The 18,565-nt window shown below is 38.8% G+C and overlaps 1 protein-coding gene across 9 annotated transcripts in view; it reads left to right on the forward strand.

The window, feature by feature from the left end:
• Positions 1 to 18,565, forward strand: part of ABCC13 (multidrug resistance-associated protein 11) — a 255,662-nt gene that overhangs the window by 42,551 nt on the left and 194,546 nt on the right. For all 9 annotated transcript variants that reach the window (XR_016430764.1, XR_016430766.1, XR_016430765.1 and 6 more), the window contains one exon: positions 8,816 to 9,070. Coding sequence is in view for 6 of the 9 variants with exons in the window: in XM_089998956.1 (XP_089855082.1) it covers positions 8,816 to 9,070 (255 nt within the window). In the remaining 3 variants the exon portion in view is untranslated. The remainder of the gene's footprint in view (positions 1 to 8,815; positions 9,071 to 18,565) is intronic.

Below are 18,565 nucleotides of genomic sequence, written 5' to 3' on the forward strand. Positions count from 1 at the left end.
CTACCACCTTGACCAGATGGGCCATCACCTGTCGAACACACAACCTCCGCAACAGAAGACTTCAAATTGGATGATCGTAAAGCAAGGAGCTCGTCATATTCAGGCCTGCTAAGAGTTACATAATCATTGGAAGAATCTGCATCTGATTTAACCACTTGAGCCATAATATAAACTAATGGGCTTGATTCACAAAATGCAGGAGCAACCACACGCGCACACCCACAATCAACTACGAACCCGACTATATCAAGTTTTGACTTTACCAATGAAATCTGAGAAACACGACCTTCGACTGTTCAGATCCAAACTTCAAATATAATTTTAAAGAAACTTGACCAAAACCTTCCACCTCAACCAAGGATGGCTATAGGCTGCAAATCAAGATCACACATCCAACACGACATAGCGTGTGTTACCATCACCCATCAGCCACTACTACAACCAGTAGCAGTACTCAACACAAAATCCCACGATAAAAGAAACGATTCCCACAAACAGAATATTTTTTAACACAGCAGGGAATCACGCCTACTGATTCCAAAAAAAAATTATATTAACATGTTGCTACCATGCCTGCTGAGTTAAAAAGATCACGACACAACACCCAGTTGCTTGCTGAGTTAAAAAGATCACGACACAGCACCCAGATGCACAACCGACAATAATATGAGCACGCAGAGACTGCTTTCAAGCCTGCTGAGTCAAAAAGATCACGACACAACACCCAGCTGCTTGCTGAGTCAAAAAAAATCATGACACAACACCCAGATGCACGACCAACAATAATATGAGCACGCAGAGACTGCTTTCAAGCCTGCTGAAAAAAAAATCACGACACAACACCCTGCTGCTTGCTGAGTCAAAAAGATCACGACACAACACCCAGATGCACGACCAATCAATACTATGAGCACGCAGAGACTAGAAATCACGACAGCTGCTCACCAAATAGATTCTGAGCACAACCAGCGATAACATGAGCACGATTTTTTTTTTCAACTCACGACAACTGCTCCCAGCCATATACATCATGACAGCCAAAACACAATCAGTTTCACGACTTTTGCATAACACTTGTACTTATCAACATGGATAAATGTATTCACGACAGCTGCTCCCAGCCATATAGATCACGACAGCCAAAATAAAATCAGTTTCACGACTTTTGCACAACACTCGTACTTATCAACATGGATATAGATATTCACCATAACCATTAGATCTGATTACAGATCTGAGTCATGACATTTGTCAGATCTCAGATCTGTATCACTTATTTCAAAACAAAGATCGATCACACCTTTTCCGTAATCACTCGAACTTGGCGCAGGGCACGAGATCACGCTCCCAAGATCGACTGCTCTGATACCATGTAGAAGGTAAGGTGAGATGCGTAGAAACCGAGAGAGAGAGAGAGAGAGAGAGAGAAAGAGAGAGAGAGAGAGAGAGAGAGAGAGAGAGAGAGAGAGAGAGAGAGAGAGAGAGACGGCTGCACAATAAGAGAACTCGTTAAAATGAATTAGGGCTAATCTCTATATTAAATAGAGATAGTCCAAGGAACAAAATTACACCTAGGTCCCTCATTAAATATTAAGATTCAAATAACCTCTAGTTTAGAAAAACTTATTTACTAAAAGCTTCTTAGTCTCAACACCATATATTCTGTCTTACTCTTACTCAACTTAAAACCTTTTGCTTCCAATGTCTGTCTCCATAATTCTAACTTAGCATTAACCCTAGCTCTAGACTCATCAATCAAAACAATATCATCAGCAAACAACATACACCACGACACATTTTCTTGAATTGATCTCGTAAGCTCATCCATCACTATAGCAAATAGGAAAGGGCTTAAAGCAGATCCTTGATGTAACCCAACCGTTATAGGAAAATTGGTTGTCACCCCTCTACATGTGCGGACATTGGTTACTACTTCTTCATACATATCGTTAATTATACTAATGTACTTGAGATAAACACCTTTCTTCATCATTGTCCACCAGAGAACGTCCCTAGGTACTCTATTGTATGACTTCTCCAAATCAATAAAAACTATATGCAAATCTTTGTTCCTCTCTCTATTTCTCTCAATAAGTTGTCTAAGAAGATGTATAGCTTCCATAGTTGATCTTCCAGGCATAAAACCAAATTGATTCTCCGATATCATGACAACCTTCCTCAACCTAGACTCAATCACCCTCTCCCAAAGTTTCATAGTATGACTTATGAGTTTTATACCATAATAGTTTGTGTAATCTTGTATATCACCCTTATTCTTATATATAGGCACCAACGTACTCTTCCTCCACTCATTAGGCATCTTATTTGTCCGCCAAATCTTGTTAAAAAGATTTGTCAACCATTCTAAACTTTTCTCTCCCAAGCATTTCCAAGCCTCGATAGGTATACCATCTAGGCCAACTGCCCTTCTTGATTTCATATTCTTCAAAGCCTCTGCAATTTCTTTCTTTTGAATCTTGCGCATGAAGTCACAATTCATCTCATGAAAAGGAATGGACAAGTCTCCAAGATCCTGAGCATGACTTCCATTAAATAGCTTATCAAAATAATCTTTCCATCTCTCTTAATCTCCTCATCTTTGACTAAAACCCTTTGTGTTTAATCTTTGATACATCTAACCATACCCAGATCCCTTGATTTCCTATCTCTCATCTTTGCAAGCCTATAAATATCCTTCTCGCCTTCTTTGGTATCCAACTTGTCATAAACCTCCTTATATACCTTATCCTTCGCGTTTCGAACTACTTTTTTAGCTTCCTTCTTTGCTATCATATACTTTTCCAAATTGTCATTATCACGACTCTTACTTAGATTTCTATAACACTCTCTTTTAACCTTAATAGTTAATTTGACATCCTCGTTCCACCATGATGTATCCTTACCTAGCGGTGCACCGCCTTTAGACTCACCCAATACCTCCTTAGCCACCTTTCTCATGCCACCCGCTATCTTATTCCACATTGATTCTGAATCCTCCTCGAGACACCGATCAACTTCCTTAACTACCTGCTCTACAAACATTCCTTGTTTAGCTCCTTTCAGTGCCCACTACTTAATAATAGGATCTATCCTATGTCTATCCCTGTTGCGGCATTGTCTAATTCTAAGATCTAAAATTAAGACTCTATGTTGTGTAGCTACACTTTCTCCCCATATAACCATACAATCGATACAACAACCCCTATCTCTCTTTCTAAGTAGGAAAAAAATCTATCTGACTCGTATTAACCCCACTTTTAAATGTTACTAGGTGAGACTCCCTCTTCTTAAACCAAGTGTTTGCTAAGATCATATCATAGGACAAACCAAAATCTAAAATCCTTTCTCCACTTTCGTTTCTTTCTCCTATACCATAACCTCCATGGATACTCTAAAATCCATCCCTACTAAAGCCTACATGTCCATTAAGGTCACCGCCGATGAAAAGCTTCCCTTGTACTACTCCATCTAAATCTTCCCGAAATTGATGCTTAATGGAATCATCTAAACCTACTTGAGGTGCATAAACACTAATAATATTAATAATATCCGTACCTAATACTAATTTAATAAGTAAAATCCTATCACCCTTCCTGCGCACCTCAACTACATTATCTATAAACTCACGACTCATAACAATCCCTACTCCATTCCTATTTATATTTATTCCTGCATACCAAATCTTATATCCCAAAGGTTCTATCACTTTGGCCTTCTCACCTACCCATTTGGTCTCTTGTAGACATAAAATATCAATCTTTCTCCTACACATAACATCTACTAACTCTACCAACTTACCAGTTAAAGACCCTTTGTTCCAAGTGGCTAACCTAATTTTATGGTCTTGGACTAACTTCTTTACCCCCACCCGTCCAACAAAGTGAGAGAACCCTTGCCTATTTGACACCACACCCGGGCGCCGGTGTGACGCGTCGCTTTCGGGTGACGACCTAGCAACCCTTGCCCATTTATCACTGCCTCTGGGCCTATAGAGTACAACGCGTACCTTAGTAGGGAACACCCCAACAAAATTCTCATATTGGTTCATATTCATAGGGTATGACTAAGTTTTTACGCTGGCTGTCACTGGCCTACCGCAACCCTCCTCCTTTATCCGGGCTTGGGACCGGCGGTGTATAACTAAACAGTTAATGTTATACACAGGCGGAGTTAGTACTATTATGCAGTAAAATAACAAAAATACTCCTAGAGTGTATTTACCCATTACATCATTATATATATATATATGTACAATATGAAACAAAATTGTATGTATGACAATACATGCATATATAATACATGTATAACTTAACATATAAACCATAAAAGCCCTTAATTTACAAATGCATGCTAAATGTATTATGTTCTATCAATAACATAATCATATATACTTACACTCAATGATCCATTTTGATGTGTATGGTCCACTAACTAGTATCTTTTTGGTACATCAATGGTATATTTCAATATGCATGGTCCACTCATATGGAGTGTCTTTTTGTTTCCTTGTATGGAATCAAATATGAAACGTTTTATCACATTAGATAAAGGGTGATAATATGCAAAGAGTGACTACCATATTTGCTGGTAGGTCTTTGACTTTTTGGTGCACTTTACAGTGGTAAAGGTGATGGTTCAATGTTTTTCACTAAACATTAGAGGAAACTTTTAGGGTGCTTTGGTAGTTGCTTGGGAATCCGTGAATTACCAAGAAAAATGCTTGTGCAGTGTAACGCCCCGAAATTTTAACCCAGATTTTTGAGGATTTTTTTTAATGCGGAAACAACTAATAATTCTAGGGTTAAGCATTTCAGAACGATACAGGAAGGTAAAAGCAAACCACACCATTTATTTTTATTTCAATAATAATAGAATCCAACATTAGAGTTTTCACATTATGAGTCTCAAAATAAAATTTTCAATCCGAAAGAAAGTAGGACTGCCAGGGAACAAGTAGATCAAGTCTTGGTCAGCGCCTCATCCCGCGTCACTCATAGAACTACTCTGTGCCTGAAAATGATAAAATTTTTAGGAATTAGACTACCACGTCTAAGTAGGAAAGACTGTACTCTTAATGTAGGCATGTCATGAATCTAGTATGTGATGTGTGAATTTTTTCAGCCTATTAAGAATCGCACAAAGCAGACTATGCATCAGCAGTAACAGACATATATCTAAGCAAGCATACAGATTATACAACAGTTATAATTAAGCTATTTAAACATTTTATGCAACGACAACAATTAAACAAGGCATTAAGCAATTAAAACATTTTATGCAACACAATAATAGTCATGTATAACATTCGTGTAGTAGTCCCAATACGAATTTGATTATCTCATATCTACACATTGCAGGACGTCATTTTTTCACAAGCTCAGAACATGCTGGAAGAATATAAACCGGTCTCCCTAGTAACTTCACTCACGGTGATACCTAACATGTTCTAATTTATGTTTATCTTGTCTTATCCCGTGGGTACACACGGGCCGAGGCAACCATCACAGAAAAGAACGTTCGGGGGTATATTATTCAAAGTTGTTTTATTAACCCGAACATTCTAACTGTGATTGAAATCCCAAGGGAGCGGCCAGTGACCGAGAGAAACTCCCAAAGGCCAAACCAAAAACATGATGCATCCCTAACTTCTGCAGAAGAACAAAGAGCTACCACCTAAGACATATTGGTAGTTCGAGTCCCCCAACTTTGAGGACTGGGGACCAACGAGTCACTTTAGCTCGAAACAGTAAACATGTCCCCGGAGCTTTGTACCACCTACCCTCTCCAAGGTAAGCCCGAAACTGAGTGAGTTAATCTTTTCATTTAATTTATTTCCCGAAGTACAGGGCATTTACCCAACTTCCTTCTACTACCACAGGAGTAGAATTCCCAACCTTAGTCAATTCACCAAGGGTATAGAACAGTTCCAATCCTTTGTCATATTGATTGCATAACCCACCCAAAGTGCTCCGGTGCCTTTAACCCAGTCAAGCAACAATATTATATTTTCATTTTCATGTGGATTCACATCATAACTTCGATGGCCTATGCAAGACCCTCAATACACTGACTGGACATTCATATGTCCACAACAAACCGACCCATAGATTCGGTTGTCGAATTATTATTATTATTATTATTGATTTATTCTTTAATAGTAAATTGCCGCCACACCTCCATGTATAAAAAAAAAGTGGCATGTATTTAAAAGCTCGGCCAACAAGCAAAGACACGGTTGGTGTCTTGAGATTCAGTGACACTACTATATACATTTCTCTCAATACACTCTCATTTGAACATTCCACAAGATATGCAGTTTTTTTTTTTTCATTTGATACTTTCAGCAATTATGTAGGGTCTGACAATAGTACCTCAGAAAAATACACAGTTTCACATGCATAGGAACATTGACGAATAAGCCTCTAAATGGCCATTCGAACCTTCTAGATGATGTACACATAATAAACATTGGAATATTTTAAGGAATATGAAATTGACCATCATAAATTATGCAACAACTAAATATCAATTTATCTCTCAAGTTACTATGCAGTGAACACCAAAATTTGCATGCAGCTTAATATGCAACTAATCCTCAATTTAAATTTACCAGTTACTATGCAGCTTAATATGCAATTAAACATCCATTTAAATTTACAAGTTACTATGCAGTTTAATATGCAACTAAACATCAATTAAAATTACTAGTTACTATGCAACTTAATATGTAACTAAATATCAATGTAAATTTACAAGTTACTATGCAGTTTAATATATAACTAATCATCAGTTTAAATTACTATGCATACGGTTGCTGATATACTCATTTCCTAGCTTGAATGTGCAAGTCTATGAATCTGTGCTTAACTATTCAGTCTAGAGATCTCATTAAAAATATGAATCTTAAGCAGGTTACAGTGAAACCTTATTTCAACAACTAGACCTAAAGAAACATTCTAACTATGTGTTTCCCTGTACAGCTGGGTAGAATATAGCCATTGCGTAAATGGAAGAAAATCATCATTTCATGAAAGTAGCCAACCTAAAAGTGTCAGTTTTTGCATTAACACAGCATAACATAATCAATATGTTACTTGTCGACCATAAGGTGCTACTACAGTCAAGCAAGTAATAACAATTACAATAATTCAAACACAACTGGATGTTCCTACCGGCAAATCAACATCCAACAGGAATTTCGTTTTTATGATCAGCGATAAGATGGCTGTTGGAGATATTAAGACCCAAATTTCAGAATTTAACAATTGTCATAAATATAGCCGATTACCCTTAATTTTATTTTTTTTTGAAATAAAAAATCAGCACATGCAAAAAGGATGGAAACAGAATCTAATGACCAACATGAAAAGAACGAACTCCTCGATTATGAGTTTTTATACATCCAGAAATCAGACTTTCTTTAACATAAGATTGAGCTAGAAAACTCAAAATTCGAGTTTATTCCATGCTAAGATTGAAAAACCCCCAAATCTAAAATGATTTCACGCAGTCATCGGAAAAACCCCCAAATGCAAACCCCAATTTATGCGATAATAAGCTTTCTTTCTTGACCAACCCACATACCCGGATGCACTCAACACCAAACAATAAAAGTACTGAACTCCTACCATTTTCCGGCGAAGGTGTTGCGGCAGCCACGAGAGGAGGTCGGCGTCTCCTGACAAGTCTTCGAACAGCAGGCCAAAGCACGGAGGGTGATCCGAGGGTTAGAGAGATAGAGAGAGAGAGAAAATGGGATAGTGAGAGAGGGAGAAAGAGGGGTTCGGGGGTCCCCCTTTGTAAGTGGGTGGCCTCCCGAAAAGGGAGGAAATCCTACCTTCTCGGCAGCTGCGGTGTGCTCCCCCACCTCCCCATCTCTTGACGCGTTAGGGTTCCACTGAACCCTAACTCTCGATATGTCGGGGGAGGGGTTTTTCTCCCCTTTTGTTATGTTTATCGGGCAACCCATATCGGGTTGCCCCCCCCTTTTTATCCCTCCCTGTATTAAAATTTTACAGGGAGTGGGTCGGGTCCGGGTCCGACCCCCGACCCGCGATGCTGGATCCAATTGCGATTTGGATCCGGGTCGCGTGAATAGCAGTGGATCCAGGGGTTGGATCCACTTGGGTGCAACAGTGGATTTGAAAAATTTATTATTAGTTATTTATTTATATAGTATTACTAAAATACTCTAATATGCACATTTTTCTTTTGGATCCGGTAACCGATCCCAGGCCCAATTCACGTTAATTAAATAAATATGTATATATATATAAATATAATTTCTTTATGCTGCATAAAATTTGCGATTATTACATGCAGACCATTGGTCATTGGCTTTGTCATCCTAATTAGAGCATGCTGTGATTTACGAAGGCAACAAACGACAAGAACAAGTGTCTAGACAAAAATCACGCTAATTGATTGAGTAAAAACAACTATCTATAATGCGGTGGGAGCATGATTACAGGCATCACCATGCCTTAAGAGCTTATCATGAAATTCAATGTTAACAATACATCAGTTGTGCATTCTAGTTAACTATAGTCTTTGTGAAACAACTTAATGATATTTAGTTTAACTAGAACAATGTTCTGTATACCATTATTTTCTATTCTTGATGGCTAATGATTGGGTTGAGTCCATTTCCTCTGCTTCAAATAGAGGTTTAGCTGCTTGTACACTTTCTTTCATACGTCTGATGTAGATGCAGCTTACTTTGTTCGTTTCTTATAATTGGTTTGATGGTTCTTTTGTAAATTAAGTATAGTAATATGTGTTTATTCTAGATTGCTAAAATTTCTTTTGTATATAGGATGGTAAGGGTCTCAGCTATTGGCATCTCCTCACCTTTAAATTTGTCAACCCAATGCTACAATGTGGATCTACAAAACAACTTGACTTTGGGGATTTAATCCAATTGCCTATTGAGCTGAATCCCTCTACTTGTCACGATACGTTATGGCAAACCTGGATCTCTGAACAGAGAAAGAATTTTGCTCACGCATCCCTATTTAAAGTTATTTGTTTGGCATATGGCTGGCCCTATTTGAAACTTGGGGTGCTAAAGGTATTTGCATCTTTTCATTGTGATTTTTCATTCATGTGAAACAAAGGCTCCAACTTGCTGCTTCTCGTTATTGTGCTACATGTGAAAATTAGTTGACTTTAGTGTAATATGTTCTTTAACAAATACCACTATTCTGTAATATAAATTAATACCACTAAAAGTGCAGCTCTGAGTATTCTTTTGCCTATGAGACATTATTCATTGATCTGAAAATGATAAGATATTTCTTTGCCAGTTTCATGGTTTCAATGCAAATTTTTGGATGCAAGTTGTCAAAATTTTTAGAGAATGCATTTAGTGTAATAGTTAATAACACATATTTGCCTGCTGTCTATTTTAAGAATGTACATATAGTAATAAAATAGAAATTGGGTAATATTATTTGATCCTCTTATCATATGCATTGAGCAGTAAAAATACATAAAATATGATATTCCATCAAACTCATCAAACATTAAGAAGGGATAGAATATGGTGAATTTCATATCAAACTATCTTATTCTCTCTCATTACCTTATAGTAATACAGATATTGAACAGTTGATTACAATAGAGAGGGTTTTGGTAGCTATGGAAAGGAAGTGGATGAGATTCTCGGTAATCTCAAGTGGTTACTGCAAGATAAAAACAGGTCTATGGGTGTTCAAGAGGTGCCCACTCAAGATCCCTAAAGAAGATTACATCAGGAATGATAAATAAAAAGAATACAAGAGAGTCAGAGAATCGGTCAATTAATGATGGAGGGATAGTGGACTTCCTACCTTTTGTTTGAGTGAGAAGTCCTCTTTGAAAAATATCAGAAATCATTTGCTGGTAGAGATCATGCACTGTTATGTTTGTTTGTTTGTTTTTTCATAAGTCAACAACAAGACCTGTACACCTAAATCAGTGGGGTGATACCTTTGAATTTTGTGCAAGGTTGTGGAGAGTGATTCTGTGTTGTCTATGACTGACAGGTAACCTACCATTTAAGAGGTACATCTTTTCACTAGAAACCCTTATAATGATTTATGAGCCAAAGGAACTGAAGCAAGTTTGCTGTCATTGGTCTTTTCTCTTCTCACTTGTTTAATTGTGCCTTTTTGTCTTTTTATCAGAGCAAATATTAAATGCTAATATGTGACCTGTCTCAGTGGCTTTCACTAATTTAGACAATTACTTGCAACAGTAACACAATGGAGAAATTACATAATGGCTGAACCTTCAAATTTTATGGTCAACATACAACAAACAACAACAACAACTACGCCTACATCCCAAAACAATTGGGGTCGGCGATATGAACCAAAAAAGAAAATCATTCTAGGTCTTCCACATGAATCCTTCTCCTCTAATCATTTCTATCCAATGCCATGTCCTCGGTGAGGTTCAAAGCATTCATATCCTTTCCTATTACCTCCATCCATGTCTTCCTAGGCCTACCCCGACCTCTTTTAACTAATATATTTTCCCATTTCTCCATCCTTCTAACTGGAGCATCATTAGGCCTTCGCCGAATATGTCCAAACCACCGTAAATGATTCTCTCTCATCTTATTTTCAATGGGTGCAACGCCTACCTTCTTACGTATCTCCTCGTTCCGAATCTTATCTTTTATTGTATTTCCACACATCCATCTAAGCATACGCATTTCAACTACACTCATTTTTTGAATATGATGTCTCTTGACAACCCAACATTCCATACCATATAGTAAAGCGGGCCTAATAGTCGTCCTATAAAACTTTCCCTTCAACCACAATAGCATTCTACGATTGCACAACACTCCAGTTGCACTCTTCCATTTCATCCACCCAACCTTTATCCTATGATTTACATCTCCATCAATTTCTCCATACTTTGAATGATAGATCCCAAATATTTGAAACAATCATCCACCGATATTTCTTGCTCACCAAGCTTCACTACACTCCCATCACTACTTCGTTGCTTACTAAACCGACATTCCATGTATTCTGTCTTACTCTTACTCAACTTAAAAACTCTTGCTTCCAATGTCTGTTTCCATAATTCTAACTTAGAATTAACCCCAGCTCTAGACTCATCAATCAAAACAATATCATCAGCAAACAACATACACCACGTCACATTTTCTTGAATTGATCTCGTAAGCTCATCCATCACTATAGCAAATAGGAAAGGGCTTAAAGCAGATCCTTGATGTAACCCAACCGTTATAGGAAAATTGGTTGTCACCCCTCCACAAGTGCGGACATTGGTTACTACTCCTTCTTACATATCGTTAATTATACTAATGTACTTGAGAGAAACACCTTTCTTCATCATTGTCCACCAGAGAACTTCCCTAGGTACTCTATCGTATGTCTTCTCCAAATCAATAAAAACCATATGCAAATCTTTGTTCCTCTTTTTAGTTCTCTCAATAAGTTGTCTAAGAAGATGTATAGCTTCCATAGTTGATCTTCCAGGCATAAAACCAAATTGATTCTCTGATATCTTGACAACCTTCCTCAACCTAGACTCAATCACCTTCTCCCAAAGTTTTATAGTATGACTCATGAGTTTTATACCGCGATAGTTTGTGCAATCTTCCAGGCACCAAAGTACTCTTCCTCCACTCATTAGGCATCTTATTTGTCCGCCAAATCTTGTTAAAAAGATTTGTCAACCATTCTAATCCTTTCTCTCCCAAGCATTTCCAAGCCTCGATAGGTATACCATCTGGGCCAACTGCCCTTCTTGATTTCATATTCTTCAAAGCCTCTGCAATTTCTTTCTTTTGAATCTTGCGCATGAAGTCACAATTCATCTCATGAAAATGAATGGACAAGTCTCCAAGATCCTGAGCATGACTTCCATTAAATAGCTTATCAAAATAATCTTTCCATCTCTCCTTAATCTCCTCATCTTTGACTAAAACCCTTTGTGTTTAATCTTTGATACATCTAACCATACCCAGATCCCTTGATTTCCTATCTCTCATCTTTGCAAGCCTATAAATATCCTTCTCACCCTCTTTGGTATCCAACTTGTCATAAACCTCCTTATATACCTTATCCCTCACATTCCGAATTACTTTTTTAGCTTCCTTCTTTGCTATCATATACTTCTTCAAATTCTCATTATCACGACTCTTACTTAGATTTCGATAACACTCTCTTTTAACCTTAATAGCTAATTTGAGATCCTTGTTCCACCACGATGTATCCTTACCTAGCGGTGCACCGCCTTTAGACTCACCAATACCTCCTTAGCCACCTTTCTCATGCCACCCGCTATCTTATTCCATATTGATTCTGAATCCTCCTCGAGACAACAATCAACTTCCTTAACTACCTGCTCTACAAACATTCCTTGTTTAGCTCCTTTCTGTGCCCACCACTTAATTCTAGGATTTATCCTATGTCTATTCCTTTTGCGACATTGTCTAATTCTAAGATCTAAAATTAAGACTCTATGTTGTGTAGCTACACTTTCTCCCGGTATAACCTTTCAATTGATGCAACAACCCCTATCTCTCTTTCTAAGTAGGAACAAATCTATCTGACTCGTATTAACCCCACTTTTAAATGTTACTAGGTGAGACTCCCTTTTCTTAAACCAAGTTTTTGCTAAGATCATATCATAAGACAAACCAAAATCTAAAATCCTTTCTCCACTTTCGTTTCTTTCTCCTATACCATAGCCTCCATGGATACTCTCAAATCCATCCCTACTAATACCTACATGCCCATTAAGGTCACCGCCGATGAAAAGCCTTTCTCCATAAGATATCCCTTGTACTACTCCATATAAATCTTCCCAAAATTGGCGCTTAATTGAATCATCTAAGCCTACTTGAGGTACATAAACACTAATACTATTAATAATATCCGTACCTAATACTAATTTAATAAGTAAAATCCTGTCACCCTTCCTACGGACCTAAACTACATTATCTATAAATTCACGACTCGTAACAATCCCTACTCCATTCCTATTCCCATTTATTCCTGTATAATAAATCTTATATCCCCAAGGTTCTATCACTTTTGCTTTCTCACCTACCCATTTGGTCTCTTATAGACATAAAATATCAATCTTTCTCCTACATATAAAATCTACTAACTCTACCAACTTACCAGTTAAAGACCCTATGTTCCAAGTGGCTAACCTAATTTTATGGTCTTGGACTAACTTCTTTACCCCCACCCGTCCAACAAAGTGAGGGAACCCTTGCCTATTTGACACCACACCCAAGTGCCGGTGTGACGCATCGCTTCCGGCCGACGACCTAGCAACCCTTGCCCATTTATCATTGCCTCCGGGCCTATAGAGTACAGCGCGTCGCTCAGTAGGGAACACACACCCCAACGAAATTCTCATATTGGTTCATATTCATAGGGTATGACTAAGTTTTTATGCTGGCTGTCACAGGCCTACCACAACCCTCCTCCTTTATCCGGGCTTGGGATCGACAGTGTATAATTAAACAGTTATACACAGGCGGAGTTAAATTTTATGGTCAACATAATGGAACAAAATACATCTTATACCTAATGCATTTTTGATGCTAGAATATCATATGCACATGACTGGTTAGAAAACTAAGTACTGGTACCTTTTAAGTGGCATCCTTGTATTATAATCTGTTGCTAATGATGGAACAAATTAGTTGACAGGGCCTTAGAGCATTACTGGCTTTTCTTCCATTGTCGTTTTCTTCTTTGTTTTCATTCTACCTCCTTTGTATCAATCTTAGTATTTTCAGCCAAGCTTAGGAGTGAGCAATTGACTCTCATTTGGAGGTGCTGACTGTTCATTGCATGGTGAGCTGTATGGAGGGAAAGGAATAACCACACCTTTAGGAAGTTTTTTTCAAACGCCATGTTAAATTGTACATATATATATATTTGTATATATGGTATTGTATATATGTATATGTACATATGGATATATATGTACTTGTATATACATATTATATGTATATACTTTTTCTCTTGTAATATATTGGGAGAGAGTGAAACTGTTTTGGCTTTGTCCCCAACGGCTAGAAATTCTAGCCGTTGGAGCAAGTCAAATCAGTTTGACTTGCTCCAACGGCTAGAATTTCTAGTAGTTGGGAGCTTCTCTCCCACTTAGTAATGCTCTCTCTCTTTTCTACTCCTCTCTCCTCCTCCTCTTGTGTATAAATAGGGGTGTTCTCCCCATTGTAACATATGCTCTTTGGCAGATTCTATTCATTGAATAATATATTTTTTATAGTGTGCCTTGTTGTGTATCCTCTTTTGTGGGATTTGTGAGTGTGTTCTTTAGAACACGTGTGGTTCCCTTTGTGGGATTTTTGAGTATGTTCATTGGAGAACACTTTTGTTATTCACTCAAGTTGAATATTGGTGGACACTTGGTTCATAATTGAAGATTCCTTGATTCTTTACGGGGTACCAGAGCTTGGCTCTTTCCTTTTGCTCATTTAAGTATTCTTGGTAAAGACATTGGTGGAGTGGTTCGTGAGATCGTGATTGTGCAAGTGCTTGTAGATCGTGATCGTGTTCGTGCATCATTTGAAGATTCAAGTGATTGTGGTGAAGTGCTCGTGTTTCATTCCTTTTGTTTTATTTTTTTCTTCTCTCTTCTCTTTATCCCTCTCTCTACCTATTCCTTGTAAAATGGGTGACAATGAAAATGTCACCATTAAACCCATAAAACTCAATGATTTTAACTATGTAACATGGGTTTCTATTATGAAGCACTTCATTTGGGGAAAAGGGTTGTGGGGACTAGTAGATGAGTCCGATCCGAAACCCAAGCTAGTTCTCACCAAGGTAGAAGATGAGAAAGAGATTCTACTTACTAAAAGTGAAAAAATCAAAGCCATTACCAACTATGAGAAGAAGTGAAAAGAATGGAGAATGAGACATGCCAAAATCATGTCTTGGCTTATTAGCAGTGTGGATATTAAAAAATGCTAGCCTTGCAAAATTTGAACATGCAAACAAGGATTGGGAGTACCTCAAGAGAATGTATTCTCTTAAAGACATTGTACATGTGTGTAATGTGCAAGACAAAGTTCAGACTATGACCCAAGGTGAAAAAAGTATTAGAGAATACCATAATGACTTGTCCAAACTTTGGGAAAAATTGACTCTTTTGGAGCCAAAATGGCATTGCCCTGAAGATATTGAACTCCGTAAAAACAAATAGATGTTGAGCATTTTTATTAATTTATCAACGGTTTAAGACCAAAATTTGAAGCCACTAAGTCTATTCTTCTTCATTAAATAAAAGTTCCCTTGATTGAAGACACTATAGAAGAGCTGAGCATAGAGGAAAATAGGTTGAAAAAGCATGTGACAAGAAATGAATATGACTCAGTCTCGGCCATTTTTAGATCAAAAAGTTATGTTTGTGCATATTAACCACCTTACTATAGAAAACAAGGAAATGACCATGATAAAAAGAAAGTCGTTTGTTATTATTGTCGTGAATCGGGATACACTAAACCCCAATGTCCTAAACTAAAATGGACATTTGAAAAGAAGGTTGCTTCGGTTGACTCTCCACTAGAACCAAGGGACATTCCCACATCCCAAGAATCATCCATTGGAAGCATGCTTCTAGCTCAACTAGTGGAAGCACTTCAACCTCTTCTCAACGGAGCATCGTCTTCAACTGGAGCCGTTGTTTCACCTTTTTCTGACGCCGATAAATTTTCTTGGCTTCTCGATTCTGGTACATCATTTCACATGACCCCAAACCATGTTATATTGTCCAAATATCATAACAACTCAAGTGTGTTAAATGTTTTTACGACCGATGGTACATTTCTTCAAATTGAAGGTATAGGGAATTTTAAAAAAGAATCTTCAAAATCTAAAGATTTTTTATTCCAAAACTTTGACACATTCCTAAGTTAAATCTAAATCATTTATTTGTATCTCAAATATCCGATTATGATTGTAATATTTCTTTCTCTTCAAATGAATGTTTGGTGCCCTGATTGCCAATCAGGGAAGCTGACTCAGCAAGGCCATAGAGAAGGAGGGCTATACTATATGGATTTTTTAGAGATACGTAAAGATGTTTTTTGTTGTAATATCAAAAAATTATATTTGAATGTATGGCATAAAAAATTGTGACATTCAAATATATCAAAAATCCAATATTTTTAAAATTAAATTTTTTTTGTTATCTCAATGATTTCTATTCTTAAGATTGTGTTCTTAGAAGAATGAAGAGATTACCATTCAATGATATAACTTTTGTTTCATCTGGACCACTTGAGTTCGTTCGTTCAGATGTTCGAGATCCACCACCCATATTATCTAAAGGCGGATATGCATACTATGTCATATTCGTGGATAATTTTACTAGACACATTTTGATATGCTTAAGCATAAATCTGAAGTTTTTTTTCACTTTTAATTTTTTTTTGAAAATGAAATTTCTATACTTCGTACTGATTCAGGAGAAGAATTTATATCAAATGATTTTAAAGATTATCTTAAACTTCATGGCATCACTCATCAAAGATCTTGTCCTCACACACCACAACAAAATGGTTTAGCCGAAGGAAAACATAGGCACATCATTGAAACTTTAAGAACCTTGCTTATTCATAGTCACATGCTTAATATTTTTTGAGCAGAAGTTGTCTTGACATCTGTTTATCTTATAAATAGAATGCTTTCATCCTTTTTACAAAATATTTTACCTATTAAAAAACTTCTTAAACTCTCCCTTGACTATACTAGATTTTGAATTTTTGGTTGCAAATGATTTGTATTAACCAACAAAAATGACAAGTTTTCTTATAAAGCTATTCCTTGTACCCTTCTTAGTCATGCCGACAACCAAAAGGGATAGTGCTATGATCCTAAAATTGGAAAATTGTATATTTCTAAAAATGTAGCCTTTTTGGATTTTTTTATAGAGATCAAGCTAAGGAAGTGTAAAACCTGAAAAAAAATTTGATTCGGGTTGGATCTGGACCCAACCTGAGGCCACCGCCTCTCGTGCCTTCTAAAGACAGCGAGGCAGGGGAGGGGTTTCAAAGAGAAACCCCCCTTTCCCCTTTCCCCTCTCGCTCTCTCGTCTCTCTCTCCCCCGACCGTCTCTCCCACTCTCGCGTTTGCCGAGTAGCCACCACCGGCGACCCCCTCCGACAAGCTCCTCTCCGGCGAGCTCCCTCTGACAACCCCCAGGTACGCACTCTCCTCTTCCCCTTTTCTTTTCTTTCTCTTCTGTCCCCCCTCCTTTTTTTTTCCTCGGAGAGCCGACAGGAGGCCGATGGCCCCCTGTTGTGCTTTCCCCCTCCCTCTCTGTGTTTTCTTCATGCCAGGGAGGGGTTGAGCCCCCTCCCTGCGTTCTCTTGTTGCAGGGAAGGGGAAAAGCCCTTCTTTGCACTCCCAGTGGCTAAGGGAGGGGTCGAGCCCCCCGCCCTATGCCACTATTGGGAGGGGAGGGGTCTAGCCCCCCGCCCTGCTCCTTACTCTCTGTGTGGCCACAGGAGCGGTCAAACCCCCTCCTTGTGCCCACTTTTAGCAGGAGAAGGGCCGAGCCCCTCCCTGCTCCTTGTATCGGCAAGGGAGGGAGTCAAGCCCTTCCCTCATCCCTACTCCTATTGATGACAGGGGTGGGGGGGGGGGGGTCGAGCCCCTCCCTGCTCCCTTTGACGGCAGGGGAGGGGGTCCAGCCCCTCCCTGCTCTCCTTTTTTCGGCAGGGCAGGGGTCGAGCCCCTCCATGCACCGTCGTTATTAAGGGGAGGGGTCGAGCCCCCTCCCTGTTCTCTCTCCTTTGGCGTCAGTTTGCGTGTTCGACAGGCAGGGGCGAAGCCTCCTGCCTCTCCCTTTGTGTCTAGCGGACAAGGGCCTCGCTCTTGCCTCTTTCCTCTTTCGGCAAGCAAGGCGAAGCCCTGGCCTCCCTCGTTGCCTTCATCAGGCAGGGGTGCCGCCCCCTGCCTCCCCGTGGTTGCTGACAGTAGGTCAGCAGGGGCTCGCAGCCCCTGCCCCTGCTTCTTTCGTGTTCAGCAGGTTCGCAGGGGCACGGTGCCTCTGCCTCTGCTTCTTTCACGTCAGGACAACGGCAACACCCCTGTCCTCTTTACCTTTCTGATTGAGATAGCATGTTGACGTCTCGCTTTTGCAGCTCGTACGATGGATCCCGCTCGCGCCCCACGACTCAAGCCGTCAATCGCTTACACCCGCAGACACCAACAATCTCGCAACTCTCCAAGGTAGGGGAAGATTGCACAGAGGACTTGGACAATTGAATTGAGTTCAATTAACTAAAAAGGATAATTAAATAAATATATTTGCATATATATATATTTATACGAGTACGCATTTAACTTAAGGACGCGGTTTCACGATCCTTGTTCTTTACTTTCTGTCATGTCTTTACTTTGTCGCTGCGCTTTGCGCCCAGGCTCTTGCTTTTGCAAATGTTTCGTTACTGCCTTGCCATTGCAGATGACACTCAGGTTTTCGCTCATTGCATGTGCTATAAAGGCATCCTCGTGGAGGATCGAGTCATGCGAGGCATGTAGATACCCCG

The sequence above is a fragment of the Nuphar pumila genome, chromosome 3, assembly GCF_984573655.1.
Source record: "Nuphar pumila chromosome 3, dmNupPumi1.hap1.1, whole genome shotgun sequence".
Classification (NCBI taxonomy): domain Eukaryota; kingdom Viridiplantae; phylum Streptophyta; class Magnoliopsida; order Nymphaeales; family Nymphaeaceae; genus Nuphar; species Nuphar pumila.